Below are 13,900 nucleotides of genomic sequence, written 5' to 3'. Positions count from 1 at the left end.
CAAGTAGATTTTCAATGTCTTGCTCTTTCTCTTCTATTTCTGGCACTCCTATGATGCAAGTGTTGGAAAACTTCAAGTTGTCCTAGAGGCTGCTTACATTATCCACATTTGTTTGGCTTTTTTGGGTTCCTTATGTTTCAAATCATTGATTTGATTCTCAGCGTCATCTACTCTACTGTTGTTTCCCTGTAAATTGTTCTTTAGCATATCCTTCATTTCTGACAGGATCTTTTTTATGCCATTGAGGTCCTCACTAAGTTCCTTGAGCATCCTTATAACCAGATGCAGATAGATTGCTTATCTCTATTTTGTTTAGCTCTTTTTCTGGAGTTATGATTTCTTTTTTCATTTGGGCCATGTTCCTTTGTCTCCTTATTTTGGTAACTTTCCTGTGTTTGTTTCTGTGTATTAGGGGAGCTGCTATGACTCCCTGTCTTGGTAGTGTGGCCTAATGTAGTAGGTGTTCTGTAGGGTCCAGTGGCACAGCTTCCCCAATCACCCAAGCTGGGTACTCAAGGTGTGTCCTTCATGTGGGCTGAGTACACCCATAACTTATAGTTGAGTCTTGATTGCTATTGGCAGGTCAATGGGAGGGCTTTAGCCAAGCCAGTTAGCTACAAAGACTGGCTGTGACCACTACCACCAACCTCTGCCCTCCATGGAGAATCTGCTGTGCAGGGGCAAAGTGGAGGTGCTTGGACGTGGTCTGTAGCTGTCGACTGGGTGTGCAGGTTCTGAGATTTCCCAGGCGGTGTAGGCCATGGTCGGCCCCCACTTGTGTTTTGCCTGGGGCCACTAGGCATGAGATATAAAGCAATCTGAGCCCTGGCTGATATAGCTCAGTGGACTGAGCGAAGGCCTGAGAACCAAAGGGTCATTGGTTTGATTCCTAGTCAGGGTTCATGACCTGGGTTGTAGGCCAGGTCCCCAGTGGGGACCAGGTGAGAGGCGACCACACATTGATGTTTCTCTCCCTCTCTTTCTCCCTCCCTTCCCCTCTCTCTAAATATAAATAAATAAAATCTTTTTTAAAAAATAAAGCAATCTGAGATGGCTGCTGCTTGTGCTGGGAGATTCCCAGGTTAAGCCAACTTGTGAATCTAGGCTGGGTGCTGCTAGTGCCAGGACTGAGGCCACTTAACAAGAGGTACAGGGTCTGGGGACTTGCTGAGGCCAGCTGTTGCTTGTTTGAGAGGATTTAGTAAGTTGTGAAGCATGAGCCAAGGCCAACCATTCATATGGAAAAGTCTGTTAACAGCTTGGGTGAGCCCATAAGTTGGGTGGGACACAGCCTCAAGAGATCTCCTAGGCAGGGCAAACAGTGTTAGGTTGATGGAGTCTCAGATATGTTACCCGTCTGCCAGCTTTGTGGCCCTGTGGTCTGTGGAAGATAGAATCAGAAAACGGACAATAGCCTCTGCCTGCCTTTCTGTCTGGGAGAAAGCCGTCCCCCAGCTCTTGCTTTAGGCCAGACATTTCAGTTCCTCCCTGTATACCACTGGCACCTTTCAAGCTTCTATCCAGGTGCTGGAGCTCCAAGGGAGTGAGTCTGAGTGAGTCCATGTATGGGTTCTTTAAGAGGAACTGCTTGGGACTCCTGATGTTTGTTACACCAACTCAATCTCCTCTAGTTTTTGCAGCCAGAAGTTATGGGGGCTTATCTTCCTGGCGCTGGAACCCTGGGCTGGGGGGCCTGGTGTGGGGCTTGGATGCCTCACTGTATGTCTAAATGCACACACATTAAACATGTTATGTTATTAAAATTATTTTCTTTTTCTTTCTTTTGCACACTACTCCTTAGGCTTTTCATTAAGTTGATGACGTGTGTTGAAAGCTATCTTATGTTGTGACAGGGAATATCTGTTAGAGTGCAGGGTGTTAGTGCTGAGGTTAAGAGAGACATAAGTGATACTGGGAAAGGTGGTCCTGCTGTCGAATGTACCAGACATGAACTGCGGTGGCATACACACCTGTCTCGGCACAGGGAGATGTAGAGCAGAAGCAGGGGCCCAGCCCCGACGACAGTGGCTAAGGAGGACCGCATCCAGGAGCTGAGCTGGCAGAAGTTACAGTAGTGCACGACGGCGACGAGGATGGCCGAGCCCATGAACACAGTGAACTGCAACGAGGGACAGGCACTCAGCTAGGAACCCACCCCACCTCCTCAACTCATGGGCCCACTCGCCAACTGCCACCTGAGCACCATGAGATCAAATGATGTGCTCATTTATCTGTGTTTCTGTCATACTAAAATGTCACAGACATCACAATATATCCAGCAGTGTCAAGGATTGATCATGAATCATTAGGTTAATTACAGAGAGTTTCAGAGAGTAAGTTCACAGAGGCCCCAAAATTCTCCAACTGTGTGGAAATTGCATTTTGGAGGAAAGGGAAGGCAGGCCACACTATTTGAGAACTGTCACTGTGAATCAGTTACATTTAAAAAGCCTTTCCTTCAGGTACCTGCTGGCTGTCAGCAGAAACGTAATTTGGTATTAAAGTATCAGACAGAGTCAGCCTGCCCTGGCAGTTCATGTTACAGCACTTCCACCCCAAATACAATCTTCCACAACAGCACAAGTTCATTCCTGATGGGGCTTAACTCAGAAGCTCCTTCTCTGATCACAGACCAGCACATTATCTTGTGTTGCTTACAATGTTTCTTTATGTTGTAAAACAAGTAAGAAAATAATTGAATTGGACCTTGACAGACACTAAGAGAGGTAGGACAGGATACACGTGCACTGGGAACTCTCCCCAGAGCACGGTGGCATCTTAGCCAGCATTCGTGAGTGTGCTCAACAACAGGCTTGAGCACCTGGACAGATTTCGTAGAAAACTCCCTGCCTACTCCTCTGTGGCAGGCAAGTCTTTTCAAAGGACAAACTCACAGGGCTGACAGAGAGATTGTACTTCTTTAAGGGCCTATATTAAATTTGTGACCCAAATCATCAAGCATTTTTTTTAAGTGATGAGGGAGTCCAGAGAGTTCAGGAATAAAATGGCCAAACCTTTACGTACGTGTATATTTGTCTCAAATTCGGAAGTGATGTGTGAATAGACTGCAAGAGCGGGAAGTGACACCAGGATGGCCCCAATGAAATGGCGTGGGAGCCAACCAGCTATCCACTCCAGCAGGCGCTTGGTACAAGTCATCACATCCTCCAGGAAAAACACCATCCTGTAACAGGCAGGGAGAGAAAGGAGAGATAGGGTGTCTGTAGGTGGGTCAGCCAGCCAGAGAAGATGGGATGGAGGATCTCACCCATGCTGCTGCTGCTGGCATGAACAACAGGCAGAGCCCCCGCACCCCTCACTTTTGGTAGATGGGAAGCACCAAACACGAACACTGGACTTGCTCAGCTCATCATACCCTACTTGTTGCAAACTGATAAGATACACTTGTGAAAAGCCAAGCAGAAGCCTCTATGTGTCTAAATGGAACAGGTAAGAACTGGGCACACAGATATTAACAGGCCCCATGAAAGGCGGCCACCTTACTGTCACCTGCTAAGTAGGGCAGGAGGTCTCGAGTGGGAGGTTCAGGGGATGTTTTGGAATGTTGGGGGTGCCTGTCGGATTGCCACAATGATTGAGGGGGGCAACTGACATCTAGAAAGGCATTCTGCAATGTACAGTGAAGCTCTGCCCTGTGCCCCACACAACCATCACACGCCCCCTGGGCATGTCCCATGGAGTTGAAATTCTGCTGACAAGGACCTCAGCCTACACCCAGTTGCATTTACTTTGCAAACAGAAAGTGGTTTCTGCGTGTTGTTAACATACACATTTCCAGGAATAAACCACTGTGTAAATCAAGCAAGATTACCCTTTGTTTAGTTTGGGACATCACCAAGAGTTGTTCAGCATTTCAGAAACCATAGGCTGTAACCCAGCCCATGGCGCTTATGCCGCTAAACATGCACACGTCGGATGGTCCAGGCTTAGAACCATCCCATTTTCAGCAATCGTGTGCGTGAGAGCAGACAGCTGACAGCTGTTATAACTGTAGATGTTGGTGCCCTAGCATATTTGAAGTAAGGCACTACATATTTTATTTTAAATGGCTTTCTTGTTTCTCCTTCGTATTGGAGTGACAACATTTCATTGATTCTTTTAGAAGTTGTGTGCATAGGTGGGCTACATTTCAGGATAGTGATGTGAACATCATAAAATATTCTTCATAAACAAGGGAGCTGAGTGTGTAGGGCTGGAAACTGTGATTCTGAAGGCAGAATGGCCTTGACTAAGCGAGGGATCCCAGACTCAGGAGTGGCCTAGACTCCAGCAGTGGAAACAGAAAGAAGGGCAGTGGGGGGTCTGCAGCAGGAGGGGGACCCATGTACACGGTCCCTCCCTGAAGCCAGCCCCTGGGGAAGGTGCGGGGGCGTGGGTGGGGGTGGGCAGCCTCGTTGTCCTTACTACTTGAAGGGCTAGAAGCCCCCATCAGGGTACCTCAAACATACCCAGGTACCTGCCCTTTGAGGCCTAACCACCTGCAGTGCAGCTAGCGCTCTGCCTGTGTTTAGCCCCCATGAGGAAACTCTAAATCTCAGCCATATCCCATGTGGAAACTGGGCGATCTGACATTTTTAAGTCCTGGACTATTCTGGCCTCCTGATACTTAAAGGATAATGGAGTCCTTGGACTATTTCCAAGAATAACCATAAATATGCTCAAAGGCAGAATACATTAGCCCTACAAGGAGACAGAGGGAGCTGAGTCCCAGCCTGGCCTGGGCAGGCCTGGGAAGCCCTCCACAAAGGTCCCCAGGACTGCAGAGTTCCAAGGACAAGACCCCTGTCTCACGCCTGTCTGGGGCACAGCACAAATGGTTGGTGTGGAAGAACAAGGGCCCAAGCTGAGACTGGGAAGCCTTCCAGAAGAGATGCCGAGCCCAGGGCCAGCCACTGAAGCTGGCAAGAACTGGCCTCCTTGGGGCACCTACCTATTCACCAGTGTAGGTTCTTACTAGTCTGGAGTCCTAAATATAAATATGTCCTTAGGGGACTGAGAGGAAATCCTTCAGGGTCTCAACCTCTCCCAGGTAAAGTGAACTTTTAAAGTCACACTAGAGCTCTTTCAGGAGCATAGTGGCTACCTCATTTGCCTGGCCCAGGACCTTGGCATCCAGGCACAGCTAGGCCTGGCTTGTGTGTGGCTTGAGACCTTCCGCAGCCTCTAAACGTGGGTTAGCCCAAATACTGTAGAATTGGGCCCAAAGGAACAGGAAACCATAGTATAAAGGGTTTTTTAAAAAATGTATGGAGACGATGCTAGCCCCAGAGAGATCAAAAGCCTTCTCTGGCTGTAGAACCCATGCCAGACAGAAACCTGGAGCTGGGGAAGTGAGGAAAGTGGAGTAACTGCAAATGTGCACTGTGTTTTCTTTGGGGTGATATAAATGTTCTAAAAGTCTATGGTGACATTTGTACAACTTTGTGAGTTTACTAAAGTTAATTGAATTGTAGGCTTAAATGAGTGCATTTATTATATATGAATTGTATCACAAAACTAACATTAAAAAGGAAAAAAAAACATAGGGGCCTGATGATGACTTAGTCTGGGTTCCCAGAAGCAGGGGACTTGGGAGTGGGTCCCAGGCAGTTCAGCGAGATGTGCAGAGCCAGGACACAGTGGGGCAGGCACACAGGAAACAAAGGCTGTGTTATGGAAGAGACACTTGTGGGCAATGCAGCTCCACCCACCTACAGGGGAACTGAAGCTGGCAAGGATGCACCTCAGAGTGACCTCAACCAGGGACAGGAGATGAGGTTGTGGCCTCTGGCAGCCCTCAGCAAAGAGCCTTCTCACAGGGGCCTCACTGGGGAGCAAAGGAGCAGTGAGTGTCGAAGGGAGGGGGCAGGCAGCCAGCCTCAGGGCCAGACCTAAAGCTACTGCTTCCTGTCCTGGGATGCTGGGAAGGAGGAGCAGACACTTATGGTCAGGGTCCTTCTCCCTGTTTCTGTTTTACCCCAGCTTTTGGGGCAATTACCAGTGGGACCCCACTAGGCTGACAGGCTCCCCTGTTGGGAGTGACAGGGCTGAACAGAGAAGGTGGTTGTAGCGCAAAGATCCAGTGTCATAGTGCCCAGGAGGCAGATGGTGCAGGCTGTCTGGGTGCTTGTGTATTCACATCCAGTCAGAAATGTAGAGCACCTGGAAGCTTTCTCAGTGCTAGACTGAACCCAAAATCACGTTGGGCAGGTCCTGAGGGCCCAGCTTCCTAAGGTGCCACTGCTTTCTATTCAGACTCTGTCCATTTTTAAATGGGTTATCTTTTTACTATTGAGCTTACATTCTAGATATCAGACCCTAGTCGTAGATAAGATATGCAAATATTCTCTCCCATTCTGCAGGTTCTCTTTCTTTTCTTTTTCTCTTCTCTGTCTTATTCCTTGTCTTCCCACCTTTTCTTTTTTTTAAAGTCTCTGATTTGGGAGATCCAGGGACTAGCTGGCGGCATTGGGGCTGCAGAGGACACTGACCCTCTGGTAAAAAGAGTGCCCACCTGTCCCACGGGCCAGGGTCTTCAAAGGAGGGACCTGCGAAATAGAGCTGGGGGAGGGAAGGAAAGAGGACCCGTCACCTGGAATGAGCTTGCAGAGACAGCCCGCTTCAGACCGCTGGTCAGTTGTGCTGCAGACTGTTCAGTCATAAACTGTTGAGCCAGCAGAGGGAGCCAGAAGCTAAAAGCTGGAGAACCGCCCTGCAGGTGAGCCTTTACCTGACGGAGACCACGAGGGACAGCACCTCCAGTAGCAAGGCCGCCCCGAAGACCACTAGGGTGGCTGGCGGGGGAGGTGTGGTGGCAGCCCCGTACTTTAGGAAGCAGGTGATGGAAAGAATCAGAAACACTGTTGTTGATAGAAACACGTCCAGGAGGGAGCTGAAGGTGGCACTGGCAAAAGTCTTCACAGGAGAATTCTTCATAACCTATTTGGGGTAGAAGAAAGGTGGGGGCGCATGCATAGATGATGCGACGGATGGTCATGAAGTGTGGTTTCGGTGGGAAACCCCAAACATTTATTGAGCACTTGCCTACCCCTAACCAGGTACAGAGTAATAAGTGCTCTAGGTGGGTCATCTCCTTACTATTCTCCACTTAATAATGAGGAACCTAAGGCACAGATGAGTTAAGGAACTTGACCAAGGTCACACAGCAACTGATTACACACCAGTAAGTTCGCACAGAAGTGTTACATACTGAACCTGAAAGGCTGAGTTGTTGACTGGTAATGATTCTGTGTCTGTAAAGTCAGTAGCACAAAAGCCATGTGCTAGAAGCTTCCACTGAATGTCTGGGTCCCAGGTTCAGGGTATGTGAAAGCTGGGATCATGACAGGAGTAATAGGTGGGGATTGTAGCAGCAGCACATGAAAACACAGGCCTGTCAACTGACAGTAAGAGATGCTTATGCCTTCACTCAGGAGCCTGCTCTGGGTCTGGCTCTGTTCAGGGTGCTGGGAGTAGACATGAAACGAGGTCCTAGGGGAGTGCACAGCCTAATGGTGGATGCACCAACTGCAGAGGAAAGGGACTGGGAAATGACAAGCCTGGGTTGTTAGACTAAAGAGTACAGGAAGATTATTTTCTCCCTCGTGTAGATAAATTCATATACAGATGCAACTTAGGGCTTACAGATTATAGGAAATCAATAGTAGCCTTCATTTTCCTGTCACTTAGGAAAACAAAAAAGTTTCCAAAGCATAAAATTAGGAACTATCTACTAAAAAGTAGCACATTTCTTAGTAAAATGATAAGGAACACTCACCTCTTCTTGATAGCTAGTCCTGTAGGCTTGCTCTAGCTCCTGATCCAGAAAGTTCAAGCTGAACTGATTAATGGGTGGCTTAAAAAAATAATCTTTCATCAGGCTAGAAAAGATGAAAAATGCAGTCCATCATCATGAAGCTTGATCATATTTACTTTATCAGAAGACTGCAATTAGCTACCGAAATGCCATTCAGTAAGCATGTCATAAAAGCTGTATCTAAAAGTCACCATGTTATAGACACGATTCGACCATCCCTTTCAGAACATACCTCTGGAGAGTGTCTGCAAACATAATCACATTTGATGTTTCCCTTCCATTAAAGAACAACCATTCGCCATAATTATAATACATATCATTAGAACCCTGCTTTTGAAAACATCTTCCTGATATCCAGGGTTAGAAGAAGGCAGCTCCTTTGTTCTATGAAAATATCCTTCTAAAAGACCAGCAAATCCTTATACTGAGAGTACTTATGCAGATTTAAAGGCTTCCAGTGAAAACATAATTCAGAGCTGGCTGTCCTGTCATTCAAAGTATTGACAGTAATCACTACCATCAAAGAAAGCTAAGAGATTGTTATCACAAAATTGTGTTTACAGTTAGTATAATTTTGTGTGTAATTGTGTTTACAGTTAGTGCTACTGTCACAAATACAGATTGCATGTGAAACCTGAAAAATAACAATGCTCAATGGCTTTAATAGCAGAGAAATCAAACCTGCTTTATGTGACTCATTCTTTTATGAGGTGCCAGCAAATAGTTAATATCCTTTTTCTACTGCAGGAAACTGCTATACATTTAAGGGAATGTTAACATAGTTTCAGAAGGCAAATACAGCCATAGGGTATAGTCTCTCTGACTCACACAACACTAGAATTAAATCAGATGAGATAGGTAAAGTGCCTAGCATGTGCCTGACACATAGTAAGGTTCACTGTACATATGTTTCCTCTTTTCCTTGCAACAGAGTGAACTCTCTTTTTGTGTTAAGTGTGTAATACCTTACTATGATCTCAGACTCAGAAAAGAGAAAATTCTGTCCCCTAATGTTGATCCACTATCACAACACCCTACAAATACTGAATATAATTTTTTCTGAGTGCAAGGGTATGTTCACAAAAAAAGATGACATGTGAGGCCATAAAACAAGAGTCAATAAATGTAAAAGGACTGAAATCACAGAGTATGTCTTTGACCACGATGATACTGAGTTAGACATTAATAACTACATCTAAATACCATTCTTCACTAAAAGTAGTGAGGGCTCTTTCGAGAACTGTCGGGTTCCTGAGCTGGGGCAGGGAAGACACAAAATGAGCCTGGAATAGCCTGCTGTGCTAGAGCAGCCTTGTCAACCTTTTTCATCTCATGGCCACATAAGTTAATTACTAAAATTCTGCCACACATGAAAAAATATATCTTTTGATGATCTGACCAAAAACAAAAAAAAGAGGTATAAGTTTCATTCATTCACACTGGAAGGCTATTGTGTTGGCTGTTATCATTTTTCATTTGACAATCTAAGGGAAAAGAGGTCAGTGTCTCTGACTAAAGAGTTGGCACACCGGTTGAAAATCACTGTGCTAGAATGTAAGAAATTGCTCATAATAAATGCCTGAGTAATGTTAAAAAAGACACAGGAGCCAGCCTGAAGGGGGGCTCCTGGTGGCCAGATTTGGTACAACTAGAGCATCAAACTAGAGTAAAGACAATGATGGATTGTATCTTTTAAGTAGAACAGGACTCCAAGGGTCCAGGTTGATAACATATGGGTACACAAAGGAATAAGTGGGGAGGGACTTTTCTTTACAGCAGAATGCTAGTGCCAAATGATAACTGTGTAGCTTGTGCTGGAGTGGAAAATCACCATTCTCAACCATCAGAGTAAAGACTGTTACAGGCAAGAACCATCAGTGGAGATAAAATCTAGCATTTGATGAGGAATGGGATATTTACATGATCATAAAGTTCTTGCCACAGCCTGCTTACTAGTCACAAGAAGAAAATTATAACTATAGATTGGAGAACGCTGCAGCACTTGCCTGGCTGACCAAAATTACTATGCAGATGAAGGACAAATAAGCATCACCTGGTGCCTCTAGATATGACACCTGAGAAGGACATACCCCTTCTGTAGTATCTGTCCAGCCTAAATGTAATCATGAGGAAACACACAAATCCAATTTCAGGAATATTTTATAAAAGAACTAGGCCTGCATTTTTCAAAAATGCCAACATCATGAAAGACACAGAATGGCTGAGGGACTGTCTTAGATTTTAAAAGACTGAAGAGGAATGACACCAGATAATAAATCTGTGATCCTGGACTGGATCCTGTACTAGAGGGAAAGGAAGTACCATCAGAGACATATTGGACCAACTGACAAAACTGGAATATAGACTGCAGATTAGATAAAATATCACATCAGTGCTAAGTTTCCTGAATTTGATAACTATAATTATGTAAAAGAACATCTTTGTTGTTAGGAAATATAGTATTAAGGGGTAAAGAGAATGATGTATTTAAGTTTGTTACATGGGTCAGAAAAAAAATAAATTTCATAGAGAAAGGGGGAGAGAGAGGAGAATAAAACAAACAGTAAAATGTTAAAAGTTAGAAAATCAGGTAAAGCATATAAAGCAGGGATAGCCAACCTTTTGGTGTCTCTGGGCCATACCTGAAGAAGAGCTGACTTGAGCCACACGAAATACACAAACACTACTTAAAACTGATGAGCAAAAAAAAAAAAAGGTTTTAAGTAAATGTAGGATTTTGTGCTGGGCTTCATTCATAGCCATCCTGGGCCATATGTAGCCCACAGGCTGTGAGCTGGACACCTCTGGTATAAAGGGAATTGTTTGTATTACTCATGCAACATTTCTTTTTTTTTTTCTCTTTTTTTTTTATTTCAATCATTGCTCAAGTACAGTTTTCTACCCCCTACTCCCGTTCCAGCCCATCCACCCAACCCTCCCCCCTTCCCCCCATTACCCCCCACCCCTAGTTTTTGTCCATGTGTCCTCCAAATTTGTTCCTGTAATCCCTACCCATTCCCCCCTGAAATTCCCTCTTCTCTCCCCTCTGGCCACTGTCAGACTATCCCCTATTTCAGTGTCTTTGGTTATATTTTGCTAGTTTTTGTTTTGTTTGTTTGTTTTGTTTTGTTGTTTAGATTCCTGTTAAAGGTGATATCATGTGGTATTTGTCTTTCACTGCCTGGCTTGTTTCACTTAGCATAATGCTTTCCAGCTCCATCCATGCTGTTGCAAAGGGTATGAGCTCCTTCTTTCTTTCTGCTGCATAGAATTCCATTGTGTAAATGTACCATAGTTTTTTGATCCATTCATTTACTGATGGGCATCTAGGTTGCTTCCAGCACCTAGCTATTGTAAATTGTGCTGCTATGAACATCGGGGTCATGCAACATTTCTATATGTTTTAAATTACTTCAAAGTAAAGCGACACACTGACAACACATGAGGGATAAGGTAATTCAGAAAAAGGGTGAGACTTCTACCTGCAAACTTTACTTCATTGCCCATGACTCCACTCTTACCTGTCTTCTTTGATAACATCAACAAAGTGGGCATCGGTTTTCTCCCGGATGTTCTTGAATCTCAGTGGAAGGAGAGCAGACTGGTCCAAGCTGACACCTGCCCATCTTCCCTTTTCCTGTAAGATCTCACACAAAGAAGTCTGGCTGTTGGTGAGCTTCTCTTCTTGGGGAGGGCTCAGAAGTCCATTTTGGGTCTTAGAATTACGTCCGCTAGAAGCCTGCCTCAAGACAAGAGAGAAGCGGACACAGAAGTGACCTGTGGGTGTGCAAGAGTGCTGTTCCACCCAACTCCTCTGCTATGTGGGGATCCCACTGGGCTGCACGCTACACCTTCAAATCTCTGTTCTAATCCAAACTCTCAACCTCTTTGCCCACCTGCTTTTCCCTATCCTCTTAGTTTGTCAAATTGCACCTCTAGGCATTCAGACAACCAGGGAGGTTGAGGCTCTCAGAGTTTTTCTGACCACAGAACCAGAGATCCAGAGGGCGGTGGGGAAGGTTTGAGGGACTCGGGAGAAGTGCAAGGGTGGGTTCAGAGAAAGGAAACCCCTGTGGGCAGTAGCTTAAGAAAGGGTGACTGCCTGTCTGCAACACAGACTGACCCAGTGTTGCACAAGTCCATGGGCAGATGACATGGAGGTGGGTGACAGATAAAGGTCTCCTGGAGGGTCAGCCTTCATAGCTGCTTGAAAGGCTCTCAGGTTTGGTCTTTGTTCTGCTTTCCACTCCAGTCCTGGCTCTGGTTCCAAATGAGATTTTTCTGGCATTTTCTCACTGCTGCCCCTAACCGCAAGTCTCTCTTCACGGTGTCTCTTATCCCAATGACCCTCTTCTTTTGGCTAATCCATATTCCACTGTATTTTGAGTCCAACATCCAGCTCCACAAACTTTCCCTAACTATTCTAATGCACATGTCTTTGAACCCTTATTGCCCATTAGGGATCCCATCCAGTTCAGCATGTGATTACTTCTCATGGATTAGTTCTGACTCTCCAGCCTGTTCTTTACTGGTCTGTTCAAAACTCAAAGGACTAGAAGGTGTGGAACCGTGTCACCTAAGAGGAGTTACTCTAAGAACTGAGAAGTCGACAAGCCAGGAGTGTCATCTCAGGTAGATGTGCCAGGAGAGGAACTGGCAGCAATGACAGCCAGGAACTTGTTACCTTGGTGTTATTTTTATGCTCCTCCTGACAGCCGTTTTGCACTGCTCCTCCTTCTGCACCAGCTTCCGATTTGGGAGCAAATGTGATTCTGCACGAAGGGCAGGTCTATAAGAAAAACACAGACCATGGGAACTCACCCAGAAAACATGACCATAATACATAATTCAAACAGGTCCTCTATTGTTGCAATTTGCTGTCATGTAGAATGGTTATAACCAACGGAAGGCTTACTGCTCCACTCCAGGATGAGTTAAAGACAAACTGGCAAAGTAAAAATGGAAACATGTCCACCTTAGACCTGTACATGAATGTTACAAAACAGCCAAAAAATACAACTCAAATGTCCATTAACAGATGAATGAATCTAACCATATAATGGAATATTATTTGGCCATCAAAAGGAATGAAGTACGGATGTAGGCTACAATGAACCATCAAAACATTGTACTAAGTGAGTGAAGACAGACACAAAGGCCACATACTGAATGATTCCATCCATATAAAATGTCCAGAAAAGGCAAGTCCATAGAGATGGAAAGGAGATTGGGTGTTGCCAGGGGGAGAGAGGGATAAGGCAATGGGCAGGAATCTAATGCAGCGGTCCGCAACCTTTTTGGCACCAGGGACTGGTTCATGGAAGACAATTTTTCTGCAGACCTGGCAGAGGGGGGTGGTTCTAAGATGATTCAAGTGCATTACATTAAGCTCACCTTCTGCTGTGAGGCCTGGACCAGTACTGGTCCATGGACTGGAGGTTGGGGACCCCCGATCTAATGGACATAGGGTTTCCTTTGGGGGGGTAATGAAAATGTTCTAAACTTGATTATGGTGATAGTTGCACAACTTTGAAAATATACTAAAATTATCAAATTGTACACTTTAAAGGGGTTTCTTGGTATGGGAATCACACCTCAATAAGGCTGCTGTCATTGAACAACATGCTATTACCCTACACGAGAACACTAAGCCAAGGTCTACGAGCTCTATGTGATAGTGAGCTGTTCCTAGAAAATAGGCTGAATAATCAGAGGGACCTGTTTATAGACCTAGGAATTCTTAAAAGTTTGCAGAAATTAGCTTATCTAGAAAAGAAAAGACAAAACAATACTGACAGGTAGAGTAGAAAGGGCAGCAAGGCCTTCATTTCTCATAAACCAGGGTTCAAATCCCATCTCGAATCCTTACTCATTTTGGAGGATTCTGTTCAAGCCACTCACCTCAGTTCTCTCATCTGTAAAAAGAGACTGATAACACTTTTCTTGAAAATATGTGGTAAGGATTAAATGAATATGTATGTAGGTAGCCTAGCGTCATTCCTGGCTCTCTTAATAAATTTACTGTTATTATTAATGTGATCCATTAAACTAGGAACTACCATTGAGATAGCAAGTAACCACTTC

At 45.0% G+C, this 13,900-nt stretch overlaps 1 protein-coding gene across 1 annotated transcript in view; it reads right to left on the bottom strand.

Annotated features, from left to right (window-relative positions):
* The window catches only part of ADCY9 (adenylate cyclase 9), a 157,420-nt gene that overhangs the window by 12,604 nt on the left and 130,916 nt on the right, over positions 1 to 13,900 (bottom strand). Inside the window, exons 4-9 of the mRNA XM_028523512.2 lie at positions 12,501 to 12,605; positions 11,338 to 11,555; positions 7,778 to 7,880; positions 6,731 to 6,939; positions 3,025 to 3,184; positions 1,971 to 2,119 (exon numbers count right to left, since the gene is read on the bottom strand). Coding sequence (XP_028379313.1) covers positions 1,971 to 2,119; positions 3,025 to 3,184; positions 6,731 to 6,939; positions 7,778 to 7,880; positions 11,338 to 11,555; positions 12,501 to 12,605 — 944 coding nt within the window. The remainder of the gene's footprint in view (positions 1 to 1,970; positions 2,120 to 3,024; positions 3,185 to 6,730; positions 6,940 to 7,777; positions 7,881 to 11,337; positions 11,556 to 12,500; positions 12,606 to 13,900) is intronic.

This window comes from Phyllostomus discolor, chromosome 3, assembly GCF_004126475.2.
Source record: "Phyllostomus discolor isolate MPI-MPIP mPhyDis1 chromosome 3, mPhyDis1.pri.v3, whole genome shotgun sequence".
In the NCBI taxonomy this organism is placed as follows: domain Eukaryota; kingdom Metazoa; phylum Chordata; class Mammalia; order Chiroptera; family Phyllostomidae; genus Phyllostomus; species Phyllostomus discolor.
This window is presented reverse-complemented; position numbering and strand designations above follow the sequence as displayed.